The sequence below is a fragment of the Lagopus muta genome, chromosome 1 (genome assembly GCF_023343835.1).
Source record: "Lagopus muta isolate bLagMut1 chromosome 1, bLagMut1 primary, whole genome shotgun sequence".
Classification (NCBI taxonomy): Eukaryota; Metazoa; Chordata; class Aves; order Galliformes; family Phasianidae; genus Lagopus; species Lagopus muta.
The window spans coordinates 45,270,092-45,296,446 of NC_064433.1; the positions used below are offsets into that span (position 1 = coordinate 45,270,092).

Sequence of the window (26,355 nt, forward strand, 5' to 3'; positions counted from 1 at the left end):
TCCTGATTTAGTGAAGACAATATTCCATGACTGGTAAGTGTTCTACCAGTGAAGATGCTTCTGCTAAGACTTCTACACTAAAATCTGTTCTCAACAAGCACAATACTTATATTCGTAAATAACTCCCATCTTTAAGACAGCTGAAGCAATAATATGATATATAGATGTTTCCTTGTGACTTTTTCTATACATCTATTATTGGTCCCCAAAGATTCTTTTTTTTTTTTTTTCTTTTTTTTCCTACCAGGGTCGACATATTTTACAAGACTAGTTACTTTGATTCCTTCAATATAAGATGATTCTTTTTCTTGGAATCTTAATATAGTGCTTGTTTGTATTTGGATTTCCAAATAAAATGACTGTTGGTACAGCAGATTTTTTTTCCTTAGAGACAGCATTGAGACAGAATAGCATACAGATCAGCAAACAGAACAATTTAATTGCAAAAGTTTCTAATTAATCCATTTTAGAAAGTTTTCTGTTGAGTTTCAGTCAGGCTGTGTACAATTATTTTCTATTCCAAAGCCAAACATCTTAATTTGAAATTACAGTGCATATAGTAGAATTACTTGACCTTTAAAACTCTAACCGAGGGAGATGAAAACACCTAAAAAACATAACCCATAATGTTCAGTTACAAACTTCATATTTTTCAAAATAAATTTCACCACTCCATTTTATTAAATAAGTTTTACTGGTACAGTTGAGTTGTTCAAGTGTGCACTTGATACCAGAGAGATAAATGAGGATAATGTAGTTACCTTTTATATTCTTTGATAGCAGTACTGCTGGAGTACAGGGAGAATGTCAAGCACTGCTACAGATACTTATTGTTAAGTATTTCTATTCTTTGAGGAACAGTCTACAGGTAAGCAGAAGTAGAACGCATAGAGAGTTTATCTGTTATTCCAAATATTTTACAGGTTTGTAAAGTTCTGTTGTTTTCTTAAAGGAAACCTAAGTATTAAGTAATTAATGTCTATTTATAATATTCATATGTTTTGTCAACTGTAAGTAGATAATAATTAAACATGTGTGATGCGAAACAACAAAAAAAATGTAACTGATGATTCCCTTATAGGTTCTACGTTCATTGAAGGAATATGAACTAGCAGTGATTATTATTAACTATGGGAAAAAATTGTTGGATTCCTCACAAAGAACCTCACCTGGCCAGTCAGGAGCTACAGAAAGTGAAGAAACGCATAAAATTAAGGTAACTACTCTGATATTCATTTTTTTTCTTTTATCTCAATGTGCTATTTTTTTATTTTAAAGACCATATTTATTAACTTTCTGTTTAGATTGTATGGAATAGGAGTTTTGTTGTAGAGTAGGAGTTCCCAAGAGTACAGACAGCTGAGAACTTTTTGTAGCCATCTGTTAGGACCAGTTGCAGACTGCAGTAGGTACAGGGACTCATTTAGTTCAACTGGAGAGGAGTTAGCAATATTAAGATATAAGATAAAGAATTAGAAGATTTGGAATAGAATCCAAATTCCACTGTGATGTGCTCTTTTCAGTTAGGTAAAAGCTATTTTTTAAAAAAAGCTGATTTGATATTTCAGAAGGCTTCTGCAAGGACATCCCATTTAGCTGCAATGGAAAAAGCAACAGAAAATCTAAGTGCTCTTGAATCATATCTCCTAAGACTGACACAACCAGGTGGGTGCAATTTGTCATCCACCTTCTCTGTGTATACATGCATAAGTCCTGGAAGAGGAAGCACTTCTGTAATGAACAGAATAAAAACCATGATGCAAAACTGTTCTTCTGATCCTTCTGTTTTTGCTACTGACAATGATGCCTGCACTCCTGCAGGACGAGTCACAGGATGAATGAATTCTGTAAGTTAACTGAAAATTGCATTGATTAGTTAACAAAATGATCTTCCATTCTTACTTAATAGAAAGTTAAACTAATGGGTTTATCAGTTAGAGAAGAACGAGTTGTCATTAACTGACAAATACTTGACTGCTGAAGTCTGGTCTGTTACTAAAATAGGGTAATTTTATACCAATCGATACGAGAACCTTCTGGTGAGACTATGCATAACAAATAACAAAGCTTACAGCCATCCTTACAAATATGTATACGTGATTTAGAAAAAAGAGCATGCTTGTAGGGCATGCTGTTGAAAAGAAATATTGGCAAAAGCCTTCCTATGGGGTATCCTTAAAGTGAATCAATACTTACTATTGCATTGATGATAACCTAAGAGAAAGATGAAAACCAGCTGAATCTGCATCTTTTGTAGGAAATGGAGGAAAACAAAATGTTTCATACACATTGCAATTTTACAGTTTGAAATTTCAGATGTTTTCCTATTTAACATTTTTTGGGAATCACTTTACTTTGTTAAAATGCTTGTTTCAAATACTATCTTGTTGAACTTGTCAAATAGGAGAAAATACTAATATAGTTTGTGGCTTGATCTAAAAATAATTAAAAATCTGCTTATCTTTTTGTCTGTTGTATTTGATTTCACACTATTTACATACAACAGACTGTCGCCACTGGAGGATGCAGTTATTGATCCACTACCTCAAATGGTTGTTCCAGAGACCATTTTTAATCTTACTTTTTTCAGGGACTAGCTGCATTCATCTTTTTCAACCATGGAACTTGCAAACATTTGCATACGTGTGCTAGTCGCTAATAGCATCATGTGTTAAGTTCATTCTGTACATCTTTAAAAATAAAGTCTGGACATTTCCTTACTGCACAAGTGATCTCCTTCATAAATGATATATGTGGAACTTTGTAAGACATGTGGTGAACTCCAGACACTTACTCATTAGCATAATAGCTGGAAGTTCATCAGTCTCATTCATAAGCTCTTAATGCCCAAGCAGCACAGATGCTTGTGTTAGAAGAGGAGAGCAAACTTCTGAATTTCTCTCTAGATGACAGGGACATTTAAAAGCAAAGTATGCCAAAGAAGGATTTTGCTTCAGTTATGATTCCATGTACAATTTCTGTTGAACACTGTCACTATTTGTCAGAATGGGTTTTGTTTGTTTATTGCTGTAGCTCGTGGATCAGAGCTTGCGGGACAGGAAGATCCTTTGTTCCTCTACCCCATAATTTCATGTTGGACATCAAACACTGCTTATCGAGAAGGTAGGATAAAATTGGCATCTATTTTAGTTGTAAAAGCTTGCTTTCTCTAGATAGTTTCCAAGAAAACAATCTTTTTACTGCTTGGAATAAACTCTTAGAAACCTTTTCATCTTTTTATTTTCATATATTTAGAATGAATTAAAACATAGCTTAAAAATCTTTAATATGGTCACATTTAGAAATGTGAGGAATACTTAAAACTTAAATACTAAATACTAAAAAACTAAAATACTTAAAGATACTTAAAAGTTCTTTATTACTGTATTGCAGTGATGAAATTCAGAAAGAAATCACGTTTTCTTGAGTTCTTTATTCAAGTTTTGCACAAAATCCTGAATGAAGAGAAATTCCACAGTGTTCTGGAATGGGCAGAAAATGTGCAAACTTACTTGAAAAGGTAGGTCCTGTTATGGTTAAATTATTACTTAGTTTCATCCATGTTACAGTTACAACAGAAAATGTGAATTGTATGTAGGTCACTCTGTCCATGGAAATGACAACAGACACAAAGAGCAGAATATCAATATTTGATAGGACAAATTCTTGGTTATGAGACACTCCTTTTCAACACAGCCACCACTATTAGCTATGCATTTTCACCAGCAATGAACAAGAGTCTGCATGCCACAGTCATAACAATCTGGTGGAGGTGACCCACTGTTTATAACAACTACTTCATGGCACTGTTGGTGCAAAAATGTTGCCCATTCAGTACAATTTTCCGTGTGCTTACATCCAGTATTTGCTTCATAAACATTCAGCCAGCATCAGTGAATATCAGTGGGTGCCATTTTTTCTGCGTGTAGGAATTCAGTGACACAGCTTTCCTTCATATACACTTCCATTTCAGGCACCACCCTGTCACACTGTCTCTCTGCTGCCGTCTGTTGCACAGCAACAAAATTTCATGGAATATTGGTGGGAAGGTTCAATCTCTGCTGCCATACCACCAACATCTCTGACACTGTGGGCCAAGTTAATAAAGTAGGAAGTGTTACTTCTAGATCTTCTCACATATTGTAGGCAACAGGAATTTCTATTACAAAAACCAAACAAACAAACAAAAAAATGATTGGAGGATTGGATATAAGGAATTTCTCATCAGACTCCCATAGCTATATGTTAGGAGTGAGATGTTACCTACCAATTCAGATTTCATCAGAATTTTGATGGTGAGCGCTTTCTCTTTCTGAATGGGAGGAAAGAAAAGCTGATGAATTTACAAACTCTAGTGAAATATGAATTGCATGTGCCTTACCTGTTCCCAAAGATAACCCTTTAAATATCAAAGGAGTTTAACACGATGATGATAATTTTATCATTATTATTTGTCAGGAGGAACAACCACATTCTCTGTATCAATGAAACTCCAAGATGTAAAACAAGCTCTCCCGGTGAGCCTGAGGGCACCAAGAAGTACGCTGTAGGAATTAAGGAGAAAGTGAGTTTTACTTCTTAAGAGTCCTGTTTGTCTTTACTTTGCAGCAATGCTATAAGCACAAATGTATTGTTTTAAAAGCTGTCTTATAAAAACTACAGATGGAGACGTGTAATTGCTAAGACTTGAGATATAAACTCTAGCCCTCAGTAAACCTCTGCACAGGAAGAAATGTTCACATTAGATTTCTCTGGAAGACCAACTGTTGTGGGACATTTCAGTCAGAGTGTTGAATTCCAAAATCAATGAAAGCTTTAATTTTCCCATTTTAGAAAAACAAGTTAATATGAAATGACTTGGGTACCATCACATTAGGAAAGAGAGATCAGCTTTGGTGCTTTTTTTTGTACAGTATGTTGTACATTTTATGAGTAGTTGTTCATTACTAACTCCCTTTGCAGACATTCACTGGTGTTTTGTTTAGAATTCTTTTAAAAGACATTTTTTGCTTTTATTCCAAGTTAAGACAAATCCTAATGGATTTGTATTATTTTTGAGGAAGAGGTTTTCCCCTCATAACCTTTTTGTGAAGCTGTAATGCTGCTAGCATCTCAGATAGATGAGGGAAAGTCTTCTGTCTGTTTTTGCATTACAGATTTTTAGTATTTATAATAGTAAAAAAAAAAAAAAAAAAAAGACAACAACAACAACAAAAAAAACATTATTTTTGAGATAAAAAACAATGGCATATGAAAAAAAATTTGTATACCTGTCTGGATCTTAGTATCAGTATTTGATACATCCCTTACAGAAAATTCCTTTACCTGCCATATTTTGAAAAGCAATTTGAGAATTTATTTTCAGTTCTGTTACATTACTGCATAAGCCAAACTGCTGTATGCCTCAAGTAATTGATAATATAGATATAAATAAATATTTGAATTTTATTTAAGATTGTCACGGGATTTTTTTTCCAAAGAGTATGGAGACCTCACCTTTAAAGAAGAAGGAAGCATCAGCTTTGAAGAAACAAAGAAAAGAAACTCCGAGTGCTACTAGAAAGAGGCAGACTCTTAGACAGTATTTTGCAAAACATCCAAACATAATGAAATCTCCAGAAGCACAAAGGTAAATAAATATAAACTGTCAGGTTAATTTACAGGAAAACAAAAACAAATAAACCCCACAACAACAAAAAAAACCAACACAAGGTAGAAAATTATTTTAGAATGTTAAAGAGATCTGTTTATAGTTTATCAAAAAGAAAAAAATTGAGATGTGATTTGACTACAGTGTCATTATGCATCTTCATAAAGAGAAAATATCAGGTCATGCAGAATTGGTCTGGCAGAGAAACAACAACCAAAAAAAATCTGTGGCTGGAAATTAAATCCAAGCATCCACATCTGAAATGGAATGCTTTCTTCAAATTGAGGGTGGTTAGCTGCTAAAACAAAGCAAAGAATGATCCAAATTTACAGTAAAATAGTAGATCCTTCATCTCCTGAGCAGACTGTGTGAAGTGCACACTGCATTTTGTATAATAATCTGTTTGAATGATTGAACTATAAGTAACTTCAGGCATAGAGCTAAACTTACTTTTAAGTGCTAAAATAAATATCTTACTGAAGTTCGTAGAATGTAGGATTTAAAGTGTGTTAAGCACCCTTAAGATGAAAAGCAGAATTGATTTTCTTGACTGAAGCAAAAATCATTTTGCTAGAAATGTGATTTCTGAGTTAAATACAAGTCTGGATATGTAATGGGATATTTCTGTGTATTTCATCATTCTTCAGGAATCTAGATCTTTGAGAGAACACAGTTTCATTTTTTTGCTACTGCTTTTTCAAATTTATTGTAGGAATCTTACAGAAGAATTACAAAAAGTAGCTCGCAACACCTTAGTGGTACTGCTGAAACCAATTGTGAGTAGTTACTTAAACCAAAAGAAGTTTCATCAGATATGTCTTGAAGAGATGCCCTGGAGGTCCCAGATGAATATTTATCTGGCAACTGCACACTACAACTTATTTAAAAAGAAGCTGGAAGAACAATATAACATTGGAATTTATGGTTCGCGTCGTCAAGACAGGTATATCTTCATGACTTATCTGTTTGCTATCAATGTTGATTATTGTACTATTGCCATTAATACAAATAGATTTGAATAACAGTATCATCAGTCAGCTTGCCTTATATACAGTTCATCTTCCACATAGAAATGAATTTACTGTTTAACACATTTTGACATGTGTGATAGGTGGCATGAACATTTTTGATTGCTTACTTGACTGGTCAGGTTTTATGTCTCTTGAAAGTTTTGGAATGTAATATTCTGCAGTGTTTTTTGGTTGTTTGTATCTTTCAACTGTTGTTCATCTGGTTGCTAAAGCAGCTAAAAAACAATGAAAACTCGCTTTTGAGAAACTGAATTTTGTGTGTGTTCATATAAAAATTCTTCTGTATTATTAGTTTTGATTCTCTTTTCTTCCACTCTGCAGTTACAGTATTCTGGATCCTGAGATATTCTCATTAAATAATTCTGGAACTGTAGTGGTGAGAGAAGCTCTGGAGAGTAACAGAAGAGCATCAAATCCTCTTCCTCTTGAGAAGTCACCTTCAGAGCTGACCAAAAAACAAACATGTAAGAACTTTTAATGATAATGATAGTTGGTAAAGAATAAAATAATGAAACAATTCTACACATATCACAGTGTGTGTGTGTGTGTTTTTTTGTTTTTTTTTTTTTTTGTTGTTTTTTTTTTTTTTTCAAAAAAACCCTTCTTCATAACTTCTCCTTTTAAGAGACTTCAGTTTCTTCAAGAAAGATGCTTATGATTTTGCCAAATGGTGATTTCTTCCTTAAATTTGGTAACTTCTAGGACTAGTTGTGTTTTGGCTTTGAGGCTGAAAACTAGTTGGTACACATTACCGTGCTTTCTGCTTCTTTCTCCTCTTAAGTAAAAGCATCTTATATTTTAAATATCATAACCTTATAAATATGATAACCCTAACTTTGGCATTTCCTAATACTGAAGCATTTAGCTGGCACAAAAATCCTAGCTGTCTGATAATATATTTTTTTTGTTATGTTTTTGAGAACTTTAACTCATTATTAACCAGTGAACTTTCTGTCTTCAGATGGATCTTCTGAGCACAACACTAAATTGTGGGGAAGAGATACACCTCAAACTCAGATGACAAATGATATGCAAATATCCATCTCACTTTCTCCCAAAGAACGCAAGCAGTTTCCATCAGATACCATTTTATTGGACCATTTTACAAAAATCTTTCTACACTTAAGAAGAGCAGCAGTAAGATATATTTTCTTACTAAAAATTTTATTTTCTACTAAACACTGCATTACAAAACTTACTACTTTTTACATGTAAAACATCCTAAGACACTTCAGAAAACTTTATTGAAGATGATTTCTCATCTTCAGCAAGATGTCAAAGTACAGTGTATCAAATGTCAGGCCAGGCTGGATGTTGCTCTGGGCAGCCTGGTCTGGTGGTTGGTGACCCTTCACATAGCAGCGGGGTTGAAACTAAATGATCATTGTGGTCCTTTTCAACCGAGGCCATTCCATGATATGATATGATAATGTATCCCTATCAAATATATAATAACATATATGTGTTTTATTTTTCTTTAGTCTTTGTAACTTTCCCTTTCATGTTTGTTAAATCTTTCTCAAGTACTTGTGGACACATTTTGCTCTTTATAGGTCATAGTGGATGTCTTGCTGGTATAAGCAGAAGGACCAGTGATTGAAAGGAAAAGTAGTCTGCCTAGTCTTCCCATAAACCTTCCTGACACCAAGTAAAAAATATATATTTTAGGTGATATGAATTAATTTGTTTTCTTATTCTCACACCAGAAGCAACAATTATTAATTAGCGCTTCCATGAAAAATTCCAAATTAAGTTTTTGCAATGCTTTATATAAATTGAAATTTTGAGAAAGAATCTGTTACTAAGGATGATTTGTTGAGTGTAATTTTGAAAGATTAATCCTGCCTAGGCTCTGCAGTGGGAAAAAAATGAAGTTTTTCATTTCTGTATTTCCAAAGTATAATTCTGAACAATATGCATAGGTTCTTGCTCACCGTGGAGGCCACTGGACATTGCTTCAAAATGCATGCAGAGAACTCTGGAACTATACTCAAGAATCACAGTCAATTGCTAACCATTCCCATTCCCACAAGGATGCATTTCCCATTACCAGGGAGTTTCTTAGGAACACAGTTTGGTTGCCATTTTATTTGGCATCAGACATGATTATTGATATGATAACTGAACTACAAGCAAGCAATTCTCTTAAGGTAAAAATACAAAGACAATATACCCTTTATATTCATGCCTTCTGTAGAGACAATTTTTTTTTACTCTTTTTTTTTTTTTTTTTACACCCTCATATCTCCAAGTTATTTTCTGATAAATGTTTTCAGACAAGCACAGTATTTTCTAATCTTTATAATTTGATTTCTCCCAAAAATAGTTTTGACAGTAACAGGTAGAATGTTTTTTTTTTTTTTTTTTTTGCTGTAGATTGTGGAGCCTGAAGGAGATTTCTGCATTCCCAGTTGCTTAGGAGGTATTACTGATGAGAACGGTGGTTCGAATCTCCATCCACAGTCTCCCTTGGATGATGTGAATGTGGTTGACTTGAAATGGATATGTAATCTGATTCTTAAAACATTAGAATTTTTGTATCAAATGAAGAAATGGGAAGCACTGATACACATAGCTGTACAGTTTAATGTATTTACACAGTAAGTTACACCAACTCTGACAAAAACTAAAAAGCAGCATTATACATTTAGACATATTATTATTTTGATTAATTACTATGCTTTGCTTTCTCTTTCAGTGAGAGATATACAGAACAAGTGAGTCCATTGCTGGTGTACGCTCAGAGGCAACTACTGGAAAGGATACAGCAGTTCAGTGGCCCAGATAGTCATGAATCTCATTTCACAAAATATCTATCTGATAATGCAAATAAGGTGAACCGCAGATATCTTTTTTGGGTACTAACTGTTAATGCCAACTAAATAAAGAAAAATATGGTCGCTGATCAGGTTAATATGGTTTTCCATAATGTTCACAAATAGAAAATTTAAATAAGAAGTTAATAAACGTAATGGATTGAAGTGCATGAGAGGGCTTTCATGATATGATTCTACAATAGCATAGGTCTGCACTTGCTGACCCAGAGAACATTTCTTCCGTGCATTATGTACTCATTCCATATTATGAGCCTAAATCTAATTTCATGTTAGTTCTTGATGCTGCTCTTTTAACCGGAAAAACATTTATTTGGATGTCGCATAATCTTTGTGATTAATTAAAATTAAATCAAAGAAATTGCTTTCTTTCTGCATTGGAAGACTGCTTTTCAATTAATTGCATGAAGTTATCTCAAGCATTGACAATGCCAAGAAAAAACATGCAATACTTTATTAAAACAAACAAACAAAAAACTCAGCTGCTCAGCACGTTCCTTTCACTAGAAGACACGGCTATGTTTACTAAACTGATATCCCTACTTCCATTTTTCCTGGAATTACCTATTGAAATCAGGATTTTTTTTTTTTTTAGCTTTATTTTTAAGAAATTGCATGACTTATATTTTTGATACATTTCTGTTAACTAATAGGTGTGGGGGGCAGAAAGGCGAGACTGGACTCTTTTCAGTGGTGAGTGGAGACAGGACAAGGGGAAACGGCCGGAAACTGCAGCATAGGAAGTTCTGCACAAATGTGTGCAAGAACTTCTTTACAGTGAGGTGACGGAGCACTGGAACAGGCTGCCCAGGGAGGTGGTGGAGTCTCCTTCTCTGGAGATGTTCAAGACCTGCCTGGATGCCTACCTGTGCGACCTACTGTAGGGAACCTGCTTTGGCAGGGGGGCTGGACTCAATGATCTCTGGAGGTCCCTTCCAACCCCTACAATTCTGTGATTCTGTAATATAAACACAGGACACAAAGGAGAAGGGGAAAGTGCAATTTGGAAATCCAACTAGGCATAGTTCTGAATTTGTTTTGGGTTTCGGATCCACTGCCTTGCCTAGAGACAACTTCTTCATAATACCTGCAAGGCATTCAGAAGGCACTCAGGGCTTGCAAAGGGAGCTGAGGATATTCTATGATTCTGATTGTACACCATTGTGATCTGAGCAGTGTGGAAAAGCAATCATAGTTGTGAAAACATCTTAATTTACAGAATGAAGGCTAATGTCCTTTAATAGAAAATAAGGAGTGCTCAAAAAAGACAGCATCAAGTTAGAAATGAAGAGAGTATGGCAACATTTTGCAATGCTATTCAGGGAGACTGGAACTAGGTTTGAATTGATTTGTTCTTTCCTGAAGTGACGTGGCTACATCAACACAACTAAATGCTAGATTAGCATTTAGTATAGAAGCTAAATGCACTTTTATGGAAATCTGCCTTTCTCACAGGGTTAGATCTTGTTATTTCCTTAGAGTTATTTTGGGTATCCTTCCTCGGGATGACATTGTGCTTTAAAGGCAGTGTGCTCTTCAGACATGCATACACTTCCGGGTTATTTGCAAACATGCATTTGTCTAGATTAAGAAAGGTAGTGTGTTTGTTTGCTGAATATCAATAGCTTGCTTATGATTATGGCAAACACTACATGAAATTTAATTCATTAATATGAATCGTTTACGTTTTCCAACTCTGATTCCTGAAGATATAAAATTGAGATACAAAATTTTACACTTACGTGATATATCTACTATTTAAATATTGTGAATATTTTACCTCTTATTAACCTGGATACTAGTAAGGAGTCATTAGTATTTCTGTTAGTCATCTTTGATTTTGTGATGTATGACTGTTTAGATGTTTAACTATAAACATGAAACATTTGTTTTTTTTTTTCTAAATATTATTCAGTGATTATGAAAGTAAACTTGTTTTTCAGATGAGCTGCAGAGATTATATAGGGAAGAATCTACAGCTACCTTTTGCCCATTCTGCTAGTGTACTGATCTTTCCCGACTGCTTTTTGTATCCTGAGTTGAAAAATGATTATGCAGGTCAGAGCACGTTTCACTGTCATGAGTTATGTTTTCTCCCAAAAGCTTTTTCTTCTTCTTTTTTTTTTTTTAATCCTACTGGATATTGTGTTTTTTATTTTCCTCCTTTCTGTAGGCCGTCCATTGTTCTTATAATATGTTTCTTTGAATATTAGATCAGCATGGTCTTTAAATTATTATTGTTGATATTTTGATTGGATAATAATGCTGTGAAGACTTTTCCAAATACGTTCAGACTGCATTTGAAAGCAGAGAAGAGCATTTGTTGTCCAGCTGCAAGATGGCCACAGGGTGTTAAGTAAGCTTGGTGGTCTTTGCTCAGTTTTCTGAAGTTGTTGTTGAATATCAAGCAACATACCCAGAAATTAATGTGAAACCTTCACTGTTACTGGTGGAAACAACACAAAAATTGAGATAAATTATGAAGTGATGGAATGCCTTTTTTACATGTAAGGATGTTATTTCCAGTCAGGATTAAAATGTTTTAATTACCAATGTAAGTTTGTAAAACGTAGCTCCTCATACTACAGAGATGTCAGGACATTTCACACAAGGCTTTGTGTGCAATTCAGTGAAGGAAAGTCATTAAATGGTGAATAATGCTGCAGAGTAGATAATACTATGCATGCAGTGGAGAGAGCATGCCAGCTGACAGGTTTGGTATGTAGAAGCTACAGGAAGCTACAGTAGTAAGCAGGACCAGCAGTAGTAAATAAATATTTGCTCCCATACTAAAGACATCAGAATCCAAAGAGGAGATATCGGCTTGAGATGCATGGAATTCATGGAATGTAGATGTCATGTGACAGTTCAACACTGAAAAGGACACAAATGCTCAGAAGTGTTGTTCCTGATTGATAGTATTTTGCTGTAATTCATAATCCAACAGGAAACAAAAGTGACAATTACATTAAGATAATTTTGGTGTTAGTTTATGGAATACAAGTGCATGTATGGGTTGCTTTCCTAAAAATATATGTTTATTTATACCAAAATTATTCTCCGTAATTGTTAATTTCTTTTAGATGGCACTCAAATCAAACCCATAGTTCATGTACCTCTTGATGTAAAGGACACACTGAAATGTTTTAGAGAAACTCTAAAAAAATCTAAATATCACAGCCGAACATTGAGACACAGCAGAAAACTGCTTTCACTTTTTCTCGCGTACACACAAGGTGAGTACTTAATTGAAGTGTTTCTCAGCAGTGAAGTGTGTTTGCAGTTAATATATTACAGAGAAGAAGACAGTTCTTTAAAAAAATGAATTATAATCATTATTGAGAGTCAGAACTAACATATAATATTATGCATGAAATTCTTTAAATGCAGGTATTAAGCTGGATTTGACATGATTTGTGCCTCTCAGTTGGATGATAAAAATTTTTCTCATACAAATATGTAACTTGTCTTTCTGTTGTCAGACCTCCATTGGAGGACTGACTGGCAGCTCTTATCAAGCTTATTTTCTCTGCGTGGCCCTGCATTTTCATTTTGATGTGCTCCCCAATAAGTTATGACCAATGAGCTTGATTAGAAGACACATTGACAGAATCAGAACATAGGAAACTAGATTGAAAGAGGGCACAAAGGAATCATGTATTTCTTTGAATAATGCAACATGGAAATATTTTTGGTATTAGAAATAGTACAATACTTTACTGAACTGTTCATATAAATTGCTTTCCTGATCTAGAAAATGTTGGAAGAACAATCAGTCAAATCTCTCCAAATAGAAGGCTGGAATTTAATGTGGGAGCCGAACTGGCGTTTCTACCAACACCGAGTGACCCTTCTCAAGAAAAATTTAATTTCTCCAGTAGCATTGAGAGTAAACCAATACCACACTCACAGCTTTCATTAATTGTCTCTTCCTATGAACAAACAATTGGTAATTGCTTTTTATAAATTTCCGTTTACTGCTAACACTTACCACCTTTCTACTTATTTGGGCTCACTATCTGTTTATTCCAGTGTTTCCTCTATCAGAAAGCTATAACTGTGTGGAAAATGGTCACCAGAAGTACAAAAGCTTCTCTCTTAATTCTGAAAATGTATATTAGCTTCAAAACAAAGCATTCGTTGGCCGTCACCTCTATAGTGTCTTTTCTTATGAAAAATCATTACTTCTGTGGTGTCACACTGATTGATCCCAAATTAAAAATCTGTCATGTTCAAGGAAGTCATTTTAATTTCACTGTATATATATTTTTTCCCTAGGAAGCAGATCTTTCGTGCTCTTTACATTGGAATATGAGAACCTGTTAGTTTGTGTGTATATTACTTGCTAATAATGCTTTACTCATATATTTACAGCTCAGCTTGAGAATGTTTTCTCAGTCAATGGAAAAAAAAAAATACAACAGTTTAGCTAAACAGATCTGTAAATATGTAGTAATCTAGTTTTTAGATTAAGTAGAAATAAGAAATTATACATTTGAAGACATAATATACAAGCTTAGTAAATCTTTAAAATGTATTTATGCAATGAATTGCATGCCAATGCATGTCTACTTTTTATGCAAAATTAGTTCAAGATTCAGTAGCTGACTTAATGGTGTGATGATTTTTTTTTTTTTCTTCTTCATTATATAATGAATAACAGAAATCCTTGAAATAAACAACCAGAGAGACCTCAAAGTTCAGGCTCTACACGAACTTGGAAATCTTCACTTTTTTGCTGGAAACAAAAGGTACATAATTCTTGGATTAAAAAGAAGCATAGATTCATTTTTTTTAAATTGTCATTCTTACTCATACGAACTGTCTTGTAAGTTCCTGTGCTGTTTTGAGATCTGTATCACTTCTTTCATCTATCTCGCTACTAGCTGTATTTTGAGAGATTTTTCTCTGGCAATGGTTTATCTTTCTTTGCTGGCTAATTGCAAGATTAAGCACTGCTGTGTATTTGGGAGGTAACATTTATCTTGTGTCAATGTAATCTTAGTAAATGTCCAAATGAACATGTTGGCCAGGAATGGTATCTTTCTGTCAAACCTGTATTTCTGCTTTTGACCTAATCAGAATTAGTTATAACTTGGACAGTGGAGGTAATATGAATCTAGTCTTATCTTCTGCTTTAGAAAATGTCAGCGATATGATGAGTAAATTTTTTTATGTGTTACAGAGCTGCTTTTAAACATTGGTGTCAAGCCCTTGATGAAACACTCAACATTGCTGATATTCTTAACACCTGGCAAGAGTTAGGCTTTCCAAAAAATGCTATGGAGTGCTTTGAGGTTGGAAGATCTACTGATATTAGTCAGAAATTTTTATCTCAGGCTGGAATTTGGGGATGTTTGCATGCAGCAGTTTTAGTAGCTAAGATAGCTCAGTAAGTATTTTATTATTATATCTGTAAATATCTATGTAGGTGTATGTATTTCTTCCATATTTTAAAAGAACTGCTCATCCAGGACATTTGGTAACTTGAAATTAAAATACTCGAGAATTGCTGTAAAAAATACTCAACAAAAGAAGAAAAAAAATTTCAAGAAGAAAGTTCCTCTTTTGGAGAATAGTGTTTGTTCCCTTTCCTGTAGTGCTCATCTTTGATCATAATTGCAGCTGTATATTATATGGAGAGATGTTGGAAATAAAACAAAATGATAAAGAGTCATAAGCACAAGGATTTCACAGTCTTATTGATTTTCAATTGAAATATCACATCCCCCAAGTCATTGTATGTATTAAATATTAATGTATCCTAAGGACAGATTTGCTGCCTAAAGTACTCATTTTCTGGTGAATTACAACTAAATAAAATTTGAGTTACTGTATGAAAGTCTGCCGTCAATAAACATTTCAGTCCAGTGCTGCTTGGCTGCTGGTAAAACACTATGGATGTAACTCTGAGCTGTTCCTCAATATATTACATATTATATAAAATGTACAAAATCTAAAACTTGGAAGTATTACCTAAGCCAGTTCCAAGTGACCTTAGAAACGTTACACCCATGAAAAGGCAGAGCTTTATCTAAGTGAACTGTGTTAGCTGGCAAGCAGGTCCTAGTAATAGCACTGAAAAATATCTGTAAACCCAAGTACTTTTGAAAGCATTAACATGGGTATTTCAGCATGAAATGGCATTGTGCAGCACAGAATTAGCACTCCTATGAAAAGGAATCAGTTTATGTGGATTCTAAACCCCTATGTGCTCTTCTCATTCTCAGCTGTGGTGCAGCCTCAGGCACACAGCAGGACCCAATCCTGAGCTACCTCTTAACGTGATTGTGGTACATGTTTGCTGCACTTTATACTATGACTCTACTTCTTCTATATCCATTCCAAATCCTAGTAGGGGTCTGGATGGAGTATCCTCTCAGCTTCTCCTTTAGGTAGATCTTTTCTCAGACACACATTGGGCTGTTAGCCATCCTGAAGTTGCTCTTTCTGTAATTACTTATTATGACTGTAAAACGCGCATTAGAGGACTCTAGTATTGCATTACAGATTCTGAATATTGTGGATCACAGCAATACCCTGCTACCATGATGGTTTAAAACTGGTGAGGTAGTGTGTGAGTTTCATTTAATCTAGGTGAACAGCCACCATTGAAAGTCCACGTGTGCTAGGCTTCCCTTATGGAAAGAAAACCTTATAAACATGCTTTATCTTTCTAGTTTGAGATGAGATTAATTTTGCTCTTAAATTGCATATTTTTCTTTCATAACTTTAAAGGGAGTCTAGACAACTCCTTTTATCTAGGTATGCCTTTGGTCAGATGATTCTTTCTTTGCATGACATGGCTGAGCACCTATTTACAGAAGAGGCAGCTGCTTTCCAAGGTGGAAAACATCTAGATTGTGTTAGCATCATCGTTATACCACATTAAAAAAAGGGTTTAAATAATTCATATTGATGGGCACATTAATATCTCTTATTATTTGTTGTACTTTAGGTATATAACAACATCAAATGTGAGATTAAGAACTAAGTATTGCCTCTTTTCTGCTATACTCTTTAAGGTAAGCATACAATTTCAGTTAGAATTCACAAAGATGACAAATTGCTTCTAATATCTAAATCTCAGTAACATCCTATTATAATATTTCTTTTCTCATTCTGATTGTAACAGAAAACTGGAGATCAGAGGTAACTGACAATTTATGCACACTTATTCTCTGTTTTTAAAAATATTCCAATTCTAAAGCCTAAAAATTATCACTTCAATAAGACGTGGGTCTGTCCAAGAAACAAAGAAATATTGAAAAGTGAAGATGACTAAAGTATTTGGCAGTCAAATATATATCTTTTGAAGTGTTTTGCTCAAGAAGAAGTGGATAGTATCAACAGGATACTCAGTCATTGAGATGATGTACATTGAACAAAGTCTTCACAGATTGTCATACATTTTCAAACAGGAGAACAGACTCTTTAGAAAAACATTTTTTTTGTGTTCTTTAGCATTGAGAAGTATTTTTTTTATATTATTAATATACAAAAGAAATTTGCTCTAGAAGTAGTGGGTAATCAAAATGATTTAATTTCATTTACTAAGAAAATAAGCTTATTAAAATTAAGTTTGCAAGCTTTCAGGAACAAACTATGGAGGAAATAGAAGTGTTTCATTTTACTTCTAAAATGAGGCTTTAAAACATCAGTAATTGAAGTGATATTGGAAAAAAATAATTGCAGGCATTCTGTCAGTCTGACTCCACTGGGGTCAATGCTAACTCATCTCAGTGCTGCAACAGGAGTCAGTTGGCCTCTACAGAAGCAAACTTCTGCCAGTTTCTAACATCTCATGCCAGCTGTGATTGTGACTGTGTGACCTATTCTAGGTCATATTTAAGCCTTGTTAATTTCAGCAAAGGGAGAACAAGTTGAAGAAACAGATGTATAGGAGAATTATGATTAGCTTCTAGCTCTGTAAATTGCAGGTGGTACAAAGCTGAACAATTTTGATTCCTCCTGACAAAAATAGTACTAACAGTTTGTTAGGGCTATATAATGGTAGAAATAATTGTGACTTGACAAAATTGAGACTGATATTAATTGAGATAGGAGCACCTTGCAGGGTGAGAGTCTTGAAAAATACAATCAAGTTACTGAACTTTGCCAAGTTCAAGCCCATAATTTGTTCTGTGATGTGGAAAGATCTTTTAAACCTTATTTAAATTCCACCTCTGGTATTGACTTCAGGCTTTTTAATATCTGAGATCTGACTGTGTCTGTCTAGCGTATCTTTGTTAACTATGATATGATAAACACAATAGGGAAGGAATATTCAACATCAGAGACAATGTTAATGTTCCTGCCTTCACAGAGATGAATGTTTAAGTTATATCACTTAAGCTGCACTACACCTAGATAAAGGCTGAATATTTTACTACACTCTGGTCAGGTTATATGGCACAGAGGTAGTGGCAAAATGGAAACTGCTTCCTACAATTTTTATAGTATGCAGGGTACTTATTAATTCAGAAAGATAACAGTACATAGTTCACTTAGTTTAGGCATATTTTAGAGGAAATGTGCTATTATATACAATTTGAAATACATTTTATTCAGAATGACCCTAAATGCAATATGTCCAAGGTTTAACCAGCCTCTAATTGGACTTAAATAGTGTGTCTCAGAAGTAATGACTGAGGTGATGACTGAGCAAGTGCTTAAGGGTAAGTAAAATCAAGCTACTGCTCTTAGCTTAATAAAAAAAAAAAAAAAAGGAAGAAAAATATTTTCTTCTTGTGATAGAAGACATTTGCATGAAACATCTGTGTACTGATAAGGAGGTTGAATATTTCTCCAAACTCACTGCAGTGAATTTTTCCTTGGTATTTTCCTTGATTGTGGAGATGTCTGAATGCATCACTGTATTATTTCGGTGTGCTGATCAGTATCTTATCCTAAGCATTATCAAATGAGTCTTTAAGAACCCCTAGTGACTTACTAGTTTTTTTCCAATACTTCAAAAGGTTTATTTGGGATACTTTCACTAGGAATCTGAGAGAAATGCCATTGGCTTTTTAGGGAGATTTCTCATTGCTTGGGGAGCGCTTGCTAAAGAATCTTTCATGATTATTTTTCTGCACCTAAATCAGTTTTTTTATTTCTGCTTGTGCCATGAAATGCTGCCCATAAACTTGTTACAGCCTCTTGTTTTTTTTCTTCTCCATCAAGTTCACATACAAATCAGTAATCATTTAGAAATGTGTATTTTTCCTGTTTTCATCCTGAAACAACTAAGGTACTTTGTCATTGACTTAGTTTCATTTATGAAGTCGTTTATGAGTCTCAGGAGTTAGAGATTCTTAATGTTTCACCTAATGACTATACTTCTTTTTACATATAGTTCATTGCTTTTGCTTTTAGACTCTGTTTAGGGCCTCTCTTCCACATCCCACATCTGACTGTGACTTTGCACAGTATGAAACACATGTGCTTATTCCTGGAATTGACTTGTTCTCTGATCGCTACAGAGCTGACATCTCCACCGTAGTTGCAAGTCTGAATTTCCTTATGTCTGAATTGCACTGTGCAAAGCAAAATTTAACAGTAAGTATAATTTAATAGCATTTATTTATTTATAAGTTTATAACATTTTATCACATTTTTGGATGTATTTATGACAAACCATGGAAGCTCTACTAAAATATCTCTGCATTATGCTTGATGGCAACTTTCTCACATTCTGTTATTAATCTGTATGGACTGCTTTTATACTTATGTTGATCATGGGGCCATTGCCTTCATTTGATGTCTGACCTCTTCTGGCTTAATCTAACTTCTTTCAAGGGTGCAGTGCCATACAGTGGAATAAATAGATTCTGTTGCTTACTAGTACTGAAAAGGGGCAGTTCTGTATCCGTTCCTATTTGCGCCTGTATGGTCCAACATCTTTTTTTTTCTTACATCTTGTCAATTTGATACCGTTATAAATCAACTCTCAGCTGGAAAAAAAAAACCAAAACAACACCTTTGAATCAAAACAGTAATATATATACAGATAGTTTGCTGCTGTTTTAATGAGATGAATCCACTTAGATAAAGGTCCTACAAGTGGCAGAGCTAGTGCGAGGGGATAAGATTGTGTGACTAGATGGACAGGTTTGGAGGTGGAGATGGAAGAGAGGCTAGAGAGGAGGTGAAGTGACAACATGTTACTCCTTTTTGTCAGCAAACCATTCACTGGATTGCTTTCTTCTGGAACTTCAGGCAAAGTGTCTGTTTTGTCTCTGGTTGATGATTCTTACCACCTTTCTTTACCAGAGCTCATTTTGTTAGTCATCTTTATCTAACTTGCCCTCACTATGGGAGATCAAGGAACAAACAGTTACCTGGAGGCAGGGATACTTAATTTGACTGCTTGCATTTTTGATACTTATTGCGCTTGCTCTGGCAGATTATAGATCCAGGCCATGGATTATAGTCAAAGCAATAACAAATTCAGCAGAATGAGAACTTCTTTTCCACTGAATGTTTAATGTGTAGGAATGTTTTGGATGATGAGCACTGAGATGGTTTGACATAAATCATAATATATCAGTATTAAAATTTTATACAAGAAAAAAAAGGACTTCAAAGACTAATTTTGTAGAAGCACTAGGAATTTCAGATAGAAACAGTATGGGTACAATTAAAATGTTTGCCTGAAGCTCTTGTAATCCAAATTCTAAAGCTATTCTATGAAAAAATAAAAGCACATTTCACAAGAAAGTAACAAGGATGTTATGATTTGCCTCTTCTGAAAGCTTTTATACAGTGTGCTTATTAGAAAGTTTTTTTTTTTAACATTCATGTATTTTTTCCTCATAAAAGCATGTAATTAAACAGAAATGAATTGGTCAAAAAGACTCCTCATCATCTAGTTTATTTTACAATTGATATATTTTCACTTAGACAATTTTAGACTCCATAGTGTTTATATTCTAAAGCTCAGAGCATTCCATCATTTTGCTGCTTATATGGAAACAATTGTGGCATCAATATGCAGACAGTTTTAGAAACCCCTTATATCAGTATCTTTCCAGTAGGTTTACTCACCAATAGTATCAAAAAACAAAACAAAAACAAAAACCTGAAGTTTTGGAGAAACTTTACATTGCACTTTGTGAATCTCATGTAACATAGTGCTAAACAATTAGGGGTTGTATATAGCCAGCTGAAAAGCTTTGTAAAATCTTCATCCTTCATACAGCGTAAGGGAAATAGGGGTGACATCCTGGTATGTGGCAGTGAAAGCAGTACTGCTTTATTATCAATGTATTTGTGATATAAACTTGTGCTATACATTTCTGTAACTGAGCCCTTTATACCATTCATAACTAAATGACCTAATATTTTCCTACAGATTTTACCTTTGTTCACATTATACCAATACTTTGTTTCTGAGATTTGTAAGGACCCTGCTAAATGCATTGAAGGAAGAATCTTCAAGGTAATCAAAGAAGTTTTCTTTTTTTTCATGGCACATTGTAATTGAAATAAACTTTTCACTTCTTTGTAAAATATATTTGATGAAATACGTCTTCATATAGAAGTGAAAAATGGTGCTTTAAAGTGAAGCTGATCCTCAGTATTTCTTAATAAAACAGATTGCAGAATAGGAATACTTTCTAAGTGAATAATATTTATATTCTCATTTTTTGTAGGATGTAGAGTGATTTAGAATTTTGTTATTGATGACTTACAGCAAGTGCTAAATAGTTCCATCATTTTTCTACTTTCCATTTAGCAGATATTAACATTAAAGATATAAGATTTTTCTCTCTTAAATCCATACTCATTGTTTCATGTTTTATCTTCTTCTGTTGTTCTCTTATGTTGTCCTAAGTGCAAAACATAAATTATTTACTCATAATGTTCACTTTCAGATTTGTTATTAGTCTCATACTGGAACCCAGTTGTCAGACTTCTAGGAACAGACTTCTATGATTTTACTAATTTTCTCACTTTTTTCCCTCTTTTTTTAAGGAATGTAACTTGTAAGAGTCAAAATATTATTGCTTTTAGATATTTTCAGGAAATGCTGAAGTGGATTAGGGAGACTAGCTGAGTACTGTGACATTAACAGCAATAAGTGGCTGATCTTGGACTATGATTCAAAGTTATAACTACATGAATTAAGATCTTTTCCTTTCTCAGGAGTTTTTGAAGAAGGCTATGATTTTTTTTACCTCATTTTTCTTTTAAGACCCATATTTGAGTTTTCGCTTAGAGATTTCTTTTCATTACAGAACATTCTCCATCCATGCACTATTTCAGTTGTCAAATCTTCTTGAAAATTACCTTTAAATATATTTCATGTAAAGGAAAAAAAAAAAGGCTGGATTTTAATTTTTTTTTTTTTTTATTAAACACAAGCCTCTGCTGTTTTTTCGCAGATTAAAGTACTTACAGATATAGGATTTTTTACAGAGGCCTTTCATGAACTGTATTTACTTAACTGTGGAGAAAGAATCCCATGGAAAATACCGGCAGGGTACAAAAAAACCGAAGAAACGAAGGTAAATACCAGTTAAATGTAACACTGAAATATAACACTTCAATTCTCTTCATTAAAGAGACATAAAGATTCAATTCTCAGCCCGTTTAAGGTGCATGGCAAAATTCCCATCACCAAGGCCAGGACAGGACATCGGGGCACTGTGTGGAGCTGGTGCCTGGTCCTCCTGTGCTCTCTGGGGCTGATGGAACCTGGGGTGACATGGGGCAGTGGGATCAGTGGCCTGCCTGGCCTTATTCTGCAGCCTTGCAATGGCTAGAATGAGCACAAAGCAGCAGTATCTTTTTTTCACAGTAGCCAACTGTCTGAGCTAATTAATAGGGGAAATTACAACTAAGTTTATGATGTCAAATATTTACATTTAATATATTTGACAAGCAGTCAGACCTTTTGAACTTACCAATAATTCTTTTGTACAAACTACAAGAAAAGATAAAAACCTGAAACTCAGTCTTTTTCCTTAAAGCACAAGCTTTGTTGCATTTTCACAAAGTTGAGCCATACAGAGTTATTAGCCCCCTGTCTGGAATTCATTCTGCAAAACTCCCTTCTTTGTGGCTACAGTAAGGAATGTATTTAATCCTTACTGATGCTAATGAGATTAAAATACTCCATGAACCATCTTAAAATTTGGATATTGTGTTAACAACTTACAGAATTGGAATGAGGTCTGGTTAATTTTGGCACCTGTATTTTTCTAATGGGATTCATAGATGAACGAATCTTGGGTGAACAGCAGAAAAAGTTCAGCATTAGGACTCTTGTTACAATGTGGTTCAAGTAGAAATTCTTGCTGGACTTCTGTAAGACTCTCAGACTGAGGAGAAGGATTCACTTTTCAGGGATTGACAGAGATAGTATAAGGCTATATTTGGAGTTAGATGTTATGAAAGAATTAATAAAATTCACATAAAACACAAGTGTCAGTTGTGTGTAGAACTCTCAGTTAGGATGAAGGCTGGAAATGATCTTCATTTCTATCTTTTCCTTCCCCTCTGTAGACAGATTAGTGAAAAGGTAAAGGGTTTTTGAGCAGGGATTGGAATTAGGGTTAGGATTCAGAAAACAAAGTGTGTATAAGTCAAAGAATATCTGTTGTTTTTATAGCCCTCAAAAGGAGTTGGAAGTCTTCAGTTTGTCTTGACCTGTACTTTGCCCTTTCATTACATTCACTGCTCTGTGTTCTGCTAAATAGCAGTGAAGGTATGTGCTAAGTCTGGAGTTAGCTTTGGGACTCAGGAATGTGAAGAACATATATGGCAAATGGTGGCCAATATCTTTGTTGGAAGAGGACTTCTGTTGGTTTACTTCTCTGTCTTCTTTCTATTCACATTGAAGAGTCCTGGTGAATGTCATAGGAGCTGTAGGGGTAGATCTTGGTTTCAGGTTGTTCAGAAATGTGAAGCCCATAGATACCAATTGTTGATATTTTCTGGGCCATAAAAAATAGTTGGAAATGCATTATACTTGTCTGCTACTCTGCTAACATGCTTATTTCATACTTCTATTGTAACACGTTACTAATTTTTTATTCTGTTGATTTTTACAGAGCTTACTGTACTTTGACTCCTCAAAATCCCTCCTGAGTTTTACAAATTTACAGGTAAAAAAATAACCTGAAAGTACCAAAATTTTAATGCTGGACATACAGATTTGGTTTGGAAAACATATTTTGGTAAAGACAAGTTAATAGGAAATATATTCTCCTCAATAGTTTCATTGCAACAAGTAGCAACTATTTTTCATCCTACTAAAATACCAAGTTGTTTGACCTTCTGAATTGTCTTCATAGGCTTATCCTAATTTAGATAGGAGCTGAAAGAAAAAGGTGAATCTGAAAATTAATTAATTCTCATTTTAATTAAAATTATATGTTTATTGGTGATTTTTTTGTTTTTCATTTTAAATTGCTTTGTCACAGATCTGTTGAGCAGGTAGAAGTAGATGTTAGCAGGAACAGCAAAAAAGCCATACCATAAAACCAAACTGATAAAATAGAAAAAAGAACAGCTTTTTCCCTTCGCTTTCATCTCTTATTTACAGCAAGGTTATGTGTCTCTTACAGCAGTTGATATTAGAAGATAGAAACAAAATGTCTATCTTGACAGCTTTCAATTTCACTTGTTTCAGATTTATTTCTCAATTGTGCTTTTTCCTGAGATTTTGAACACTTCACAGTCTGTATGCAGTTCTTATCGGTCTCCTGATTTTGCAAAGCTGTGTAGACTATCTACTTCTAAATGTATTGTTCTAAAGTGAGGGTAGTGAACTCGAGATAGAATGATGAACATTTTTTATTTGCCTCACCTTTCTAGTTAGGGGAAGTTGTAGCAGAGTTTCCTTTGAGTTTGTTTTATGAACTACAGTTTACCTATGTGCTTTTTGTAGCTTTAGCTAAAAGAGTGCTATGGACAATGTAGAAAACTAAAACTCAAACAAAGGGTTAGATGCATCTTCTATGGGAAAATTGATCACAGAAGCTATAGCCTGAGCAGTAGCTGCTAGGGAGAGAATTAAGCTTGGGAAGAAAAACGTCAACTATGACTAAGACCAAGATCACATTGCTAATGCTGCTCATATTAATTGTTGATGCACTTAGTATTAGAAGTAAAATATCCCTTGAAAAATGAAAATGTAAAACATGTCATTTCAAATAATCACAATTATTGATTTTTTTTTTTTTTTTTTAGGTACTGGAGGACATATTTAATTGGAGTCTGTCTTTAACAGTAGTGCCACTGTGCGACCAACAAATTATGAATAAATTAATCTTAGCCAAAATGCATTTCATCATTTGCCTTTCTGACACAATAAATAATACACCTGAAAAAGTAGAAAAATGCATATATTCTGTTGATAACAAGATGGATGGAGTTACACCATCAAATGAAAAAGGTAATAATTTAAGGGTGGTGAAAAAGTGGATTTATTCTGCAAATTATCAAATATTGTTTTTTTTACTTTTAACAATTGCACATGCTTTAAACTGTCACATTTTAAACAATATTCATGTTAATTGTTGCCGATCATATCAGTCTTTATGGAAATAATAAACAACATTAAGATCTTTCAAGTAATATTAGCTAATATATCTAAATATAGCTTTGATTCTGCTTCTGTTATATGACATTTCATTTGAAATGCATTTGACAGTTGATGCTGTGAAGAATTCAAGACAACGGGAACAAAGAGACACAGTGATGCAGCTCATTAACTGTAAAGCTGAATTAAATATGACCATGCTGAAGGTAATTCTTTTTTCTAGGAAAATGGCTTAATAAACATCAGATTGTTTCTAAAACATTACTAATGTTTTCAGTGCATCTGAATTTATGACATAGATGCCTGTATTTTCACAATCAGATCTCAGTATGGCAGTTTCAGCAACAAGAGTAGAGACTGAATGGATTTTCAGGAACAAACTATCTCCTTTCAGAGGTGGCAGTTGTAGAACATGTCAGAGACTTTGATGGAGCAGTATGCTCTACAAATAAATGAAAATGAATTCTCTATCATATATGAAATGTCTCGAATTTTTCACCTTGCTCTCTCCAATAATTTATTTAGAGAAAAATTGTGTCGGTTATTTTTTTAGGTGGTTTGTTTGTTGATAAATTGTAACTTTCATGCTTGGCAGATCCACGTCATGAAAAGTCAAAAGCTGACATATTCCTCTTTCAGAGTGGTTTTCCACTTCAGAAGTGTCTGCTTTTAGCCATTCTTCCAAACAGGGTAGTATGTGAAATACATCTGGTGAAATGGGGATTGGTTTTAAATGGCAGTTGCTACGTGCTGTGAATTAGAAACTTAAAAGTTTTAGTATAGCTTTAAAATTATGTGAACATAGTATCTTGAAGGTAACTACAATAGAAATGTTAAATTAATTTGAATCAGGCTTATTTAAGAGGTATAATATATTTCTTAGGCTCTTGATTTTTCTTTAATTATTTGATCCTTTCTCTTACAGTAAAGCTCTCAATTTATCAGAGAAATCAGCTAAAAAGAGCCAAAGAATTCTTCTGAAAGTTCCATGATTGAGCTTTTATTTAAAGCTTACTTTGTTTTAGACTTGGCTTTCCCAGCTTCTTACAACTCTGTTTGTTAGAAAGACTGCAACTTACAGCTGAAATTTCAGGATACGTACTGTGCTCAAAGATCAGAGTACAGATGGAAAAGACTGTAATATATCTTGCAATGTCTTTCATATTGTATTTTAATATTGTATTTTAATATTGTATTTTAATATTGTATTTTATTGTTTAAAATTACTAAGCAAGTAAAAAGTACACTATAAAATTATTAAGTATAGCTATGAGATAATGAGAGAAATTG

The 26,355-nt window shown here is 34.0% G+C and overlaps 1 protein-coding gene across 9 annotated transcripts in view; it reads left to right on the forward strand.

Annotated features, from left to right (window-relative positions):
• Window positions 1-26,355, forward strand: part of CFAP54 (cilia and flagella associated protein 54) — a 106,656-nt gene that overhangs the window by 48,816 nt on the left and 31,485 nt on the right. For 7 of the 9 annotated variants that reach the window (XM_048940891.1, XM_048940890.1, XM_048940885.1 and 4 more), the window contains 24 exons: window positions 1,082-1,216; window positions 1,569-1,665; window positions 3,034-3,123; window positions 3,394-3,520; window positions 4,459-4,564; window positions 5,481-5,629; window positions 6,363-6,593; window positions 7,003-7,145; window positions 7,643-7,818; window positions 8,604-8,831; window positions 9,058-9,281; window positions 9,380-9,515; window positions 11,459-11,573; window positions 12,599-12,751; window positions 13,270-13,464; window positions 14,179-14,266; window positions 14,701-14,907; window positions 16,474-16,540; window positions 18,891-19,073; window positions 20,869-20,955; window positions 21,902-22,024; window positions 23,573-23,626; window positions 24,714-24,918; window positions 25,177-25,271. In XM_048940891.1, coding sequence (XP_048796848.1) covers window positions 1,082-1,216; window positions 1,569-1,665; window positions 3,034-3,123; window positions 3,394-3,520; window positions 4,459-4,564; window positions 5,481-5,629; window positions 6,363-6,593; window positions 7,003-7,145; window positions 7,643-7,818; window positions 8,604-8,831; window positions 9,058-9,281; window positions 9,380-9,515; window positions 11,459-11,573; window positions 12,599-12,751; window positions 13,270-13,464; window positions 14,179-14,266; window positions 14,701-14,907; window positions 16,474-16,540; window positions 18,891-19,073; window positions 20,869-20,955; window positions 21,902-22,024; window positions 23,573-23,626; window positions 24,714-24,918; window positions 25,177-25,271 — 3,414 coding nt within the window. The remainder of the gene's footprint in view (window positions 1-1,081; window positions 1,217-1,568; window positions 1,666-3,033; window positions 3,124-3,393; window positions 3,521-4,458; window positions 4,565-5,480; window positions 5,630-6,362; window positions 6,594-7,002; window positions 7,146-7,642; window positions 7,819-8,603; window positions 8,832-9,057; window positions 9,282-9,379; window positions 9,516-11,458; window positions 11,574-12,598; window positions 12,752-13,269; window positions 13,465-14,178; window positions 14,267-14,700; window positions 14,908-16,473; window positions 16,541-18,890; window positions 19,074-20,868; window positions 20,956-21,901; window positions 22,025-23,572; window positions 23,627-24,713; window positions 24,919-25,176; window positions 25,272-26,355) is intronic. The other 2 variants (XM_048940893.1, XM_048940892.1) reach the window with 2 other exon arrangements.